The following is a 12880-nucleotide window of genomic DNA, read 5'->3' on the forward strand; positions in this document are numbered from 1 at the left end:
ATCAGGAGTAATATTAACAAATGTGATTTTTTGACAATATAGGATAAAATGTGTCAACATTTGGAAGCTCTCCATAAGTCAGTGAACCAATATTTCCAAATGACCAGTGTAGCGATTTATAAAACCATGCATAGTTTAAGAGATGTAGTCAAAGTGTAACATGGACCAATAGCTTTTCTCTTTTTAACAGCTTTTTTGAGGTATAATTTGAGACCTAATAGGCTATACATGTTTTTATATGAATACACACATGAAATTATCACAGCAATCAACATAATGACCATGAGTATCACTCCTAAAAGTTTCTGTCTACTTTGTAATCTGTCCCTCCTGCCCTTCTTTGCCCATCCCACCACCACCATCTTCCAGGCTGCCACTGACCTGCTTTTTCTCACTAAAGGTTTGTTTGCATTTTCTTGAATTTTATATAAATGGGATCACATAGTAGTATGTACTGGGTTTTTTTTGGCCTGATTTCTTTCACTGATCATAATTATTTTGAGATTAATCCATGTTGTTGCATGTACCAATAGTTAATTTCTTTTTATTCTGAGTAGTATTCTAGTGTATGGATACACCATGAATTGTTTATCCATTCACGTGTTGACAGACATTTGTGTTGTTCCAGTTTTTGGCTGTTACAAATAGTTGCTGTGAACATTTGTGTACAAGTCTTTCTAGGGACATATGCTTTCATTTCTTTGGGGTAAATACTTAGGAATGGAATGGCTGAATCGCATATAAATATATGCCTAATTTTTTAAGAAGCTACCAAAAACGTTTCCCAAAGTGATTGTACCATTTTATATTCCCATTAGTAGAATATGAGAGTTTCAGTTGCTCTGCGTTCTCACTAACACTTGGTATGCTTGGTCTTTTTGATTTTACCATTAAATAGGTAGATGGTGGTATTTTGTTGTGGTTTGAATTTGTATTTCTTTAACGACTAATGATGTAGTATCTATTCAGGTGTTTATTTGCTATCCATACGGCTTCTTTGGTGAAGTGTCTCTTAAAACCTTTGCCCATTTGTTTATTGGGCTAATTATTGAGGTATGAGAATTTTAAAAATATACGTTCTGGATATAAATTCTTTATCAGATTTGTGATTTGCAAATATCTACTTCAGTCTTTGGCTTGTTTTTCATTCTGTTAACAGTGACTTTTGAACAGAAGCCTTTACTTGGTCATGATGTATTATCTTTTTATATATTGTGGAATAAAAATGGCTAGAATTTTGTTAAGAATTTTTGCACCTATGTTTATGAGGGATGTTGGTCTGCAGTTTCCTTTTCTTGTTTAACATCTACGATCTGTGTATTAGGGTAATGCTGGCCTCAAAGAATGAGTAAGGAAGTAATTCCTCCTTTTCAGTTTTCTGGATAAATTTTCATAGAATTGAAAATTATGGTTTCCTTTACAATATACTATGTTAACACTATACAAAAGAAAGGTCAAGTGGCTATATTATTATCAAATTAAACTTCAGAGCAAAGAATATTACCAGGAAAGAAGAAGGTCATTTATAAAGTGGGTCATTTCATAAAGACAAAACTTTCACAGAGGATAAATTCATCTAAATAACAGAACAATTATAAATGTTTATGCAACTAATAGCAGAGCTTCAAAATACATGAAGCAAAAACTGATAGAACTATAAGGAGAAAGAAAAATTCACAATTATAGTAAGAGATTTCAATACTCTCTTATTAATAGAAAAAGTAGAGAGAAAATCAGTAAGAAGATTTGGGCCGGGCACGGTGGCTCACGCCTGTAATCCTAGCACTCTGGGAGGCTGAGGCGGGTGGATTGCTTGAGGTCAGGAGTTCAAGACCAGCCTCAGCAAGAGCGAGACCCCGTCTCTATTAAAAATAGAAAGAAATTATCTGGCCAACTAAAAAACATATATAGAAAGAATGAGCCGGGCATGGTGGCACATGTCTGTAGTCTCAGCTACTGGGAGGCTGAGGCAGTACGATCGCTTAAGCCCAGGAGTTTGAGGTTGCTGTGAGCTAGGCTGATGCCACGGCACTCACTCTAGCCCAGGCAACACAGCGAGACTCTGTCTCCAAAAAAAAAAAAGATTTGAACACTACCAACTAACTTGGTATGATTGACATTTGTAGAACACTCCATCCAACAACTGTAGAATACATGCTCATTTCAAATGCACATTGAATATTTGCCAAGATAGACCACACCGTGGATCACAGAACAAGTGTTAATAAATTTAAAATGATTCAAATTATAAAAAATATGATCCTTAATCACAATGGGATTAAACTAGCAATCAGTAACAGAAAGATAATCAGAAAATCCCTCTATATTTGCAGACTAATACAAAGAACGCACGGGCCAAAAAAGAAGTCAGTAAGAAAATTATAAAGTATTTCAAAATAAAGAAAAATGAAAACAGAATACATCAAAATATGTGGGATGGGGCTAAAGCAGTTTAGAGGGATTTATGCTACCATAAATGCCTAAAGTACAAAAAAGACGTCTCAAATTAATGACGTCAGTTTTTGAGTTAAGAAACTAGAAAAACATAAAAACTTTAAAAATTAAAATCAGAAGAAAGTAAATAAGAAACATAAGAGCAGAAATCAATGAAGTAGAAAAATGGAGAAAATCTAAAAGCAAAAGCGGGCTTTGAGATTTGAGATCCGTAAAGCTGCTAAACCTCTCACCAGATTGATCAGGAAAAAAGATGACACAAATGACCAATTTCAGTAATGAGATTTTATAGATATTAAAAGGACAATAAAGAAATATTGTTAACAGATTTTCAATAAACAATTTAGATATTTCTGTAAACTACTAAGGCTTACTTAAGAGGAAATACCAATAAATATTTGTTGAATTAGTCAATGCTAGTAATTATTATCGGCAGGGCGCTGAGTCCGGGCTTTACAGATAAATAAGTCATTTTCGTCTCAAAGCAGCTCTTAGTTTACTGGAGGGGAAAAACAACAAATAAAGCTTAATACTGATCCGGTGAGGAAGAGTGGGGGGAAAACTGGTTCAGAAAGAGCTTCTCTGAGTACGAGTCCCTCCGCCGACACATGAAGGATTGGTAGAAAACGTTTATCAGAACAAGAGCAGCTACACGTGAGCTCGGGCATAGTGCCCAGACACAGCCCTCAGTCGCCGGTCCTCCGCCGACGGTAAGCGCCCCTCGTCTTAGGTCAGTCCTCGTCCTTTCCGGATTTGCCCGGACAGCCGCTGAGGAACGAACTCTGCCCAAGCCTGGCAGTCCTGCGCCTGCGCAATTGGGTAAAGAGCGCGCTGGACGGGGCGAGGAGGCTGCCGGAAGTGTGACCTCTTGCTCCCCGCTGGGTATTCTCATCCGGGTCACGCCGATCTTCCGGGTGTCTCTGACAGGGCTCACAATCTGCTTTCTCGGCGACTTTTTAGTCTTCCGCTCTTTTGCCACCGCCCCCAACCTTCCATACCCTTGCAGTCTCTGCCTCTTCTTGTGTTGCTCCTCCCCTGGGAGCCGCGCCCGGGGTTTAGATCGAAAGCCGGAGCGGGAGCTTGGCCTAGCCATCCCGCGGGTCACCACTACCTGCTTTGGCTCGGGAGAAAGCTGCGACCGGACACGCCTGGCTGTCGCCGCTCGGGCCTTGGAGCTTCTGGGCTGGCAGTGCTGGTAGGCCCTGCTTACCCCTTCCCCAAGGACACCTACAAAGTTTAGGGGGTTTAGGAGAGGGACGTAGCAGTGTAGGCCCAAGTCGGGGGCGGGGCGCGGGAAACTTTCTGAAACTGTAGTGTTTTGTTTTACGTGGGCGGTTCCAGCAATTTCTCTTAGATATTCCAGACTTCGGGCGGCTCCCAGGCTGCTGTACTTTTTGAAGAATCTCAGGATCGCTTACTTTCCTCCCTCGTTTCGTTTTCCTCGCATCCTGTTCCGCGGTGCCCCGCCCCCCTTCTGCTTCCTCAGTCCAGGACCAAAAGAGGAAGATTGTCTTGGGACTCCTGCATGGTGTTTCAAAGGGTGGTGAAGAAATAAGGTAAATATCTGGATTAATTCACAACTTAAAGAGGCTTTTATCTTTAAGACCTTTAATTAAATGGCGTGAAGTTGCCTCCATTTTTCACTTTATGGGAAAAAGCACAGGTTAAGACTGTGATAGTTCTATTCCCTTTTCCTGTTCAGCCTTTGTAGGTAGGATCTTCATCTCTCTAGGTAAGAACACGAGAGGTTTGTGTGTGTCTCACAACTTCTGAGTTGTCTAAATTCCTTGTCTTGTTTTATCTTTTTCAGCTTTTTGTTTAAAATAGTTATTTACCGATAGGGTGAACAGAGAAGAAACAGAGAAGGTGTAATACTCAGGTTAAGTTGGCAACTTGTTAACGATGTGCAGTGTATGATTTGTGAAGAAAGAGATCATAACTGCTCAAAAAATCTGTGGTTTTATATTGCATATGACATACTACTTTTGTAAATACCATTATATTGTATGGTACAGTACCACGAGACTTTTAATGTGTACTGTTTAACAGCCCCAAGGCTCTTAATTTGTACTAATGAATAGCCAGTAATAGTGACATTACTTTGTTGGTGTGAATAGCCACAATTATGTCTGGAAATGTCCTGTAACAGATAGGTTCCATGTGAAACAGGCCATTTGGAACTATGTTACTAAATTCTTTTTTTAAAAAACACTTGGATGAAATTCTTAAGAAAAAGGAACGTTCTGTTCAAAAACTGAAGGTGGTTTTGACAATGAGTGAGCAGGATTTAGAAATTGGACTTTTTGTATTGTGAAGAAGAGCAACGGGTTTAGGAGATCAAAGGTATTTGGACAAAGTGGACAAGTAACTTGGTTTAACCAGTACAGTTCTGATGTTTATACTAGGTAGATTCTGCTTTCCAAGGAGTCCTTATGAAGGAGCTGTATAACCTCGATTGTTCTCTAGTTTATTGGAGGTGAGGTCAAGTTGAGGACAGAAATTCCAGGTTCCAGATTACAGGCGCAAATACTGTATCACTAGGCATTACCTTGTAAAGTACTCTGTTACTACCTTGTCTCATGTATGGTTATTTATAAATAAACCTGTATAATTTCCCATCGGGTCCCCTTTAGTCAGGAAGCAATCTTTAAGGTTCTTCCTTAAAGTACCAACCAATACAATGGTTTTAAACACTTCAAAATTTACTTAGATTATGTTATTTTATAGTTGAGTACAGATGGAGAAACTGGTAACTTTTAAGGTAAGGAAAATATGATGCTGCCAATTTCTGGATTTTATTAATCTGTCATAAATTTGTTACCTACCACAGTTAATTTGGAGTAGTTTTGTATAGCTCATCTCTATTTAGGGAAGAAGTCTTTCATTCAGAATATAAAGAAAACAAAGGGCCAGGCGAGGTGGCTCACCCTGTAATCCTAGCACTCTGGGAGGCCGAGGTGGGTGGATCGCTCGAGGTCAGGAGTTCGAGACCAGCCTGAGCAAGAGCGAGACCCCATCTCTACCGAAAATAGAAAGAAATTATCTGGCCTTCTAAAACATACATAGAAAAAATCAGCCGGGCATGGTGGCACATGCCTGTAGTCCCAGCTACTCGGGAGGCTGAGGCAGAAGGATCGCTTAAGCACAGGAGTTTGAGGTTGCTGTGAGCTAGGCTGATGCCATGGCACTCACTCTAGCCAGGGCAACAAAGCAACACTCAAAAAAAAAGAAAGAAAACAAAGATTTCAGATTTTGTAGAGGTCCTCTTAATTCTGGTATAGTAATAGTTTTACTGGATTTTATTCTATGTAACTCTATAGTCTGTTTCAAAATGATTCCTTATGTTGTTTATGATAGATTATTGTTTTGGTGTCATTTTTATTTTTATCAAAATCAATGTTGAAAATGTATTAGAAAAGGAACTGAAATTCATGGGCTTTTCGTTTACTTTATCATCTCTAGATGGTCGGTCATTCAGGATATCTATGTTGGTGAGCATTGAATGGATGCTATTCGTTGATTAAATTCCATAGGAATGATTCTCCCCACTCGAAGGCTGGCCTGGTTAAAAGCCTGACTAGAGGGCCAAGATTCTCCTCTGTAAAGAGAGCCTGACAGATATTTTGTTTTGGAGAGACTCCAAAAGCTTTGATGCTTATCTGGGAATTTGAAATAGGCTAAACTAGATATTTGCCCTAGAGTAAACTTTGGGCTGTGGAATCATTCTAAACTTTTAAGCCTGAGTTAATTTGGTTATTAACTTTGTAGAGTAGTTCTGGGCCACAAGACATCTTTTGACTTATTCTTAGTTTGGATTTGACCTTGTAATGGTATAGAAACAAGGTGAGATCTGGGCTGTTATGTCATTTTGGGTCTTCAAATCTGAATGCATATGTATAGGACCGTATTTGGTTCCGGAGGAAAAGCAGAGCATATGATTTATGGGTATAAATAAAAAGTGTCTCTAGACTTTTAGCTATGAACTGATTTAAACAAAACTGAAAATAGAACATTTTTTCTGGTTTTTCTGAATATAAATTCCTTCTATTGATTAGATTTATAGTATCTATTCCAACAAAATGAAATGTCAAGCAAAATTTGTTACGATGAATTGTAGTCAGTGTCATTTTCTCATAAATCATGTGGAGGAGGAATTATGTTTTATGGAACGTTAGGTAAGGGAAGCAGAGTAAAGAAGGCCAAGGAAGTGTGAACCTGAGCAAAGGGTAGAACGAGGTGTTCATTGCTAGTCTTGAATCTGGCAATCCAAGATTATTGAATGTACTTTTAATAAAGGATTCCCTGGAATGTTGCTTGTTCAAGATATTTGTCCATTTCCTGTGAACAAGTCAGGGATTATAGGTGAGTGGATATGATAGGATTGATTTTGAATGTTTTTTCTGTGGTTTAGTAATTTGGTTTTTTTTTTAAATTTATTTCTTTTTCATTTTTTTTTCCCCCAACATTCACCCTATGTAAAAAGTAATTTGTTTTTAACTAGCTGCTTTTCTATATTTCTATAATGATTTCTGCATTTCTGTAATGATTTCTGCTCTGTTAGCAGAACTTCTCTTTGTGGTCAAATATATCAAGTAATCTACCAGTTAATTTTTTTTCTTGGCTATCTTCTTGAAGTCCTCTATCATCCTATTCTATTTTGAGGAGTTAACTTCCCTTCACTGTCATCTTGGGGGATTCACTTTGTTTCTGCGCTACATTGGATCTCTTCCACCCTCCCTCCTTCCCCATCTCTGTCCCTCTCCTCCTCCCCCTCTGTTGCCCAGGCTAGAGTGCAGTGGCATTATTAATAGTTTCCTGCAGCCTCCAACTCCTGGGCTCAAGCCATCCTCTTGCCTTAGCCTCCTGGAAGCTGGGACTACAGATGTGTGCCAATAACAGGCCAGGCTAATTTTTCTATTTTTTTTTTATAGAGATGGAGTCTTGCTGTGTTGCTCAGGTTGGCCTCCAGCTCCTAGCCTCAAGCAGTCCACCCAGCTCTGTCTCCCAAAGTGCTAGAATTATAGGCGTGAGCCACCACGCCTGGTTAGATCTCCATTTTTCTAGATCTCAGGTTTTCTTTTTAAATATCATACTTGTCTAAAAATGTTTTTATTCTACCTTGCATTGATAGTATAGCTAGGTATAGAATTATAGCTTAAGAGCATTTTCCTCAGAGCTTTGAAGGCATTTGTCCATATCGTGTGTTATTGAGAGGTCCAGTGCTACTTTGATTTCTAGCCTTTTGTTTGTAATGTTTTCCCCCTCTGGAATATTTTATAAACTTTTTCCTGATATTCTGAAATTTTAACATAATATGCCTATATATATATCTTTTTTTATTGTGCTTAGTACTCATTAGATCCCTTCGGTCTGGAGATTGTGTCTTTTAGTTCTGGACATTTTCTTGTTTTATTTGGTAATGTCCTCTGTCTTTTCTCTGTTCTTCCTGAATCTTCTGTTATTATGTTGGACCATATAGTTTGATTATTTTTTATTTTCCCTGCTGTTGTCCTGCCTCTTTCCTGCCTCACTAACTTTTCCTTTTTGTTCATTCTAATAATTTTCCTCAGAGTTACCTTTTAACTTTCTGCTGAATAGTACTGCTTTCAATTTTATAATTTCCAAGAGCCCTTTCTTCTAAATAGCATATCCATGCTTTATATATGCAATGTCTTTTGATTAATCAGAGATTTTGTGTGTGTGTGTGTGTGTGTGTGTGTGTGTAAGTGTTCATTTGTTCCTAGCATTGTTTCTGTTTATTCCTAGATTTTTTATCTTCTTCTAGTGATCCATGGATGTCCATTTAATTTAATTAATTCATTTTTTGGAGACATGGTCTTGCTCTGTTGCCCAGAGTAGAGTGCAGTGGCACAGTCATAGCTTGCTGCAGCCTGGAACTCTTGGGCTGGGTGATTCCCCCACCCCAGCCTCCCAAGTAGCTAGGACTACGGCACTATGGCTCAGCTCATTTTTTGCAGAGATGAGGTTGCCCACGCTGATCTTTTTTTTGTTTTTGTTTTTTTTTTTTTGGCTTTTGATTTTTAAGTAGAGAAGAGGTCTCTCTCTTGCTCAGGCTGATCTCGAACTTCTGAGCTCAAGTGATCCTCCTGCCTCGGCCTCCCAGAGTGCTAGGATTACAGGCGTGAGCCACCACGCCTGGTCAAGCCCAGGCTGGTCTTGAACTCCTGGCCTCCCAAAATGTGGAATTACAGGTGTGAAACACCACACCCAGCTGGATATCTATTTTAAGTGAGAGGTACTAGAAATCTAATTGGAAGCTCAAAGTGTGCGGATGGGGCCTGTCAACTAGTAGGCTTCCTTGTGGGCCGATCAGGTAGCTAGCTTGACTTTTCCTTTGTGGGCTCTCAACTGTTAAACTATGTTATAGGTTCTCTTGTTACTATAATATAGAGTTACGCTTTTATTTTTTTAGTTATAGTTCTCTTGTTACCATATTATATAGTCAAATCTCTTTCTCTTTTTTTTACATAAAAGAGTTTTCTGATTGCTCACTTTAAGAGAATGAGCTGGGGGTCCTATTTTTACTTTGCGGACATTACTTAATACTTGTTTTCAGTTTTTTACCTTACCCTATCCTTTGCAAGACTATAGCCTCTCTGTATCAGTCATTGCAAAGAATAAATATCTAGTCTCCTGCCTGGGTCAATGAAGGGTTCTGATTGCTTTTGTATAGTTTTTTCCCCCTTCCTGTGGAACAAAGCCCGATTTTGTTAGAAATCTTTTATATAAATTATGTAGACTTTGAGGAGAATCTCAGAATTTTATAAATTGTTAGGCAATACACATTCCTTACCTTGTTTAATTAGATCAGAAAGATACAAATCCTAGCAATCAGGTTGTCATGTAGTAGTTTATATCTTTGTATAAATTAGATTGAAAATAAATGTAAGAATCTGTGGGAGTTCATTAAATCTCTCTTGAATGGTTTCTTTTTTATTATCAGAGTATGTGGTGATAACTTGATTTTCTAGATTTGTTTTTATGATATTAGAGTACATTCATCAGAAAATTAGGAATGTGCATATATTTGGCTATTTGAACTATGTGGTTAGTTTAGATTTAGAATTCACTATTAGTAAGTTTTCTTTTTTGTTACCTACAGTGGAACTTAAGAGAGCTATTTAAACTTTAAAAAATAGGCCAGGCGCGGTGGCTCATGCCTATAATCCTAGCATTCTGAAAGGCCGAGGTGGGAGAGTTTGAAACTAGCCTGAGCAAGAGCAAGACCCTGTCTCTACTAAAAATAGAAAGAAATTAGCTGGACAACTAAAAATATACAGAAAAAATTAGCTGGGCATGGTGGCGCATGCCTGTAGTCCCAGCTACTCGGGAGGCTGAGGCAGTAGGCTTGCTTGGGCTCAGGAGTTTGAGGTTGCTGTGAGCTAGGCTGATGCCACGGCACTCTAGCCCAGGCAACAGAGCAAGACTCTGTCTAAAAAAAAAAAAAAACTTTAAAAAATAACTTTGCAAATAAAAATTGTAACTTGGTAACTAATTGTTTTAAATTATATACAAGAGTTATCAAAGAGTTCGGTATCTTTATGCTATAATAATTTAGTATTGTCTTTTAAAATTATCCTAGGTAGAAGAATACATGCTCACTTTCAGTGAACAAGAGCATGTTCCCAAACTCGATTTTGGGTCGCCCACCCTTCGCTCCAAACCATCAACAACATAATAACTTCTTCACCCTGTCGCCAGCTCTTTATTCACACCAGCAGCTTATAGATGCACAGTTCAACTTTCAGAATGCAGAGTGAGTATGGTGATATTTTAGCCCATATCACTGGCAAATTTAGTTTTCTATTTGACATAAACCCTTCTTATATGAAGCATTTGAAGGTAGAGAAAATGTCATCACTTCTTGTTTTCTTTTCATTAGTGAAATATTAAGTTTCTCAGAGATTGGTTTTTGTTTTTAAGGAAAATGGTATTTAATAGATATTAATAGTAGTATATTACCACTGTTCTTTCTTTGTTTTTGATAGTTTGTCTAGAGCTGTGTCATTACAGCAGCTGACATATGGAAATGTCAGTCCAATACAGACCTCAGCTTCTCCATTATTTCGAGGAAGGAAGTAAGTACTTCTCAGTTATTTTAGAAGAAAATTTTGCATTTTTGAGAACTGTGTAACAATGTACCTTGTATTAAAATGTATGGGCACTATGTCCTAAATTTTGTTTTCTGAGACTTATGTGATCAGTCACAGAATTTAAAAATTTTTATGTGTTTTAAAAATTATAGGGGCTCTTTTGTTGATTTATTCCTGCCATTATTATAAGTTTTAGGTGGAATGAAGCTATATTTTTTTCAGAAAACTACTTTTTACTTGAGATTTTTAACTAAATCAGATGGCCTTCTGTATTCATTTGCTAGGGTTGTCATAATAAAGTACCACAGACTGGGTGGCTTAAAAAACAGAAATTTATTTTTTCACAATTCTGGGGTCTAGAATTCCAAGATCAAGGTGTCAGCAGGGTGGTTGTCTTTTGAGTCCTTTCTCATTGGTTTGTAGATGGCTGCCCTCTGTGTCCTCATGTGGTTGTTCCTCTGTGTTTTCTATATCCAAATCTCCTCCTCTAAGGATACCAGTCATATTGGATTAGGGCTTGTCCTAAGGACCTCAGTTTAACCTAATTACATTTTAAAAAGCCCTTCTTCCAAATATAGTCACATTCAAAGGTACGGGGGCTTAGGACTTCAACATTTGAATTTCTGGGCGCCTCAGTTTAGCTCATAACATTTCTTTCTAGTAAAGTTTACTATATACTTTTCTTTTGATTTATCTGAAGGTAAAGTTCCCTGATAACAAATATTATCATAATGAAAATTTCTATGTGACATAAAGCTCTCTATAGTCAAGTCAGGAGCCAATTAATTTTAGCCTATTTGATTAAAAATCATTTATCACAAAATAATTATAATAGAACTGAAGAGGTAGCTGTTATAATAACATTTGGTAATGTTTGCAAAATATTGCTATTACTTAAAAACCTATATAAAGATTTCATAACTTTTTTGTTTAAATAAAAATAACACTATCAGAGAGCAAGGTGCTGTAAAACAAGCAAACAAAAAAATAAAGACAAAATAACACTAAGAATTATTAATCACTATCTTTGTAGTGGGCCTTGTTCTAAGGACTTTAAAAATTAAAATTGGCATTCTCAGAAGATACTCAGCATGTATAGTTTAAATTACTTTTATATTTAAAAATATTAAGTATATTTTTATGCATTTAGCAGTGTACACTTATGAGTAGGAGTTTCAGTTATTTTATGGATCTGTTAAGGAGAGAGGAATTGGCACAATCCTAAAGGAATAGTTATAATAATGAAAACCTTCAGGTGGCTATGACCTAAAGAATTTTAGGGCTTAAAAGGAATCAGACCATTTTCTGGAGTTTAAATGAATAACTTATTGTATCAGTGAAGTATCTTTTTTCCCAGCAAATCTTTACTCTTTATTTTTTTCCTTGACTGTTTATTTTGAAAATTTTCAAACCACCAGAAAAACTTAAAGAATAATACAGTGAACATCTGTTTACCTTTTGCCTAGATTCATCCATTAAAGTTTAGCTACATTTGATTCTCTCTTCCTCTTTCTCTTCTTACCCTCACACTTTTTTTTTTACCTGAACCAAACAGAAGAAAGTTGTTGACATCATTTTACTTTACCCCAAAGCATGTGAGTTTATTCCTCTTAAAAACAAGGTTATTCTCCTAGATAACCAAAATACATTGATTGTGCCAAAGAAATTTGATGTTATTATAATATTATACTCTGAAATGCAATTCATTTTCAGATTTCCTCAGTTGCCTAGTGTCTTTATAGCTTTTTAAAAAGTAAGTGTCTCAGTCTGGGCATGGTGGCTCAAGCCTGTTATCCCAGCACTTTGGGAGGCTGAGGTGGGAGGGTTGTGTGAGGCCAGGAGTTCAAGACCAGCTTGGGCAACATACTGAGACCCCTATCTCTACAAAAAAAAAAAAAAATAGCCAGGCATGTTGGCATGTGCCTATAGTCCCAGTTGCTTGGGAAGCTGAGGCAGGAGGATTGCTTGAGCCCAAGAGGTGGAGGCTGCTGTGAGCTATGATCATACCACTGCACTCCAGCCTAAGTGACAGAGCAATACCCTGTCTCAGAAAAAACAAAACAAAAACCAAAATAAACAAACCAACCAAAAAAAAGTAAGTGTCCCTTAATTTGGTCTTTTCTACTGATGAGCCAGAACATAGGTATATTCAGAGAGCCCTTTTTATATGTAGCACTCGGCTCACTTAATCTTATCTTCCTTATGTTACAGTTTGGATCTTTTATTCTTAGTAATTCTATAAGTAGAAATTTTCCCACAAAGTTTTCACTGCTGAAATGAAACATTGGGGTAATTCAAATGCAGGAAACTAA

The 12880-nt window shown here is 37.4% G+C and overlaps 1 protein-coding gene across 5 annotated transcripts in view; it reads left to right on the forward strand.

Moving 5' to 3' along the window:
* Positions 1-3337: 3337 nt before the first annotated feature.
* The window catches only part of TENT2 (terminal nucleotidyltransferase 2), a 62499-nt gene continuing 52956 nt past the window's right edge, over positions 3338-12880 (forward strand). The window contains exons 1-4 of one of the 5 annotated variants that reach the window (XM_045566094.1): positions 3338-3649; positions 3946-4010; positions 10058-10231; positions 10464-10553. In XM_045566094.1, the coding sequence (XP_045422050.1) occupies positions 10095-10231; positions 10464-10553 (227 nt within the window). In that variant the 5' untranslated portion in view covers positions 3338-3649; positions 3946-4010; positions 10058-10094. Of the gene's footprint in view, positions 3650-3795; positions 4011-10057; positions 10232-10463; positions 10554-12880 lie in introns of all 5 variants that reach the window. The other 4 variants (XM_045566093.1, XM_045566092.1, XM_045566091.1 and 1 more) reach the window with 4 other exon arrangements.

Source organism: Lemur catta, chromosome 12 (assembly GCF_020740605.2).
Source record: "Lemur catta isolate mLemCat1 chromosome 12, mLemCat1.pri, whole genome shotgun sequence".
Lineage (NCBI taxonomy): Eukaryota > Metazoa > Chordata > Mammalia > Primates > Lemuridae > Lemur > Lemur catta.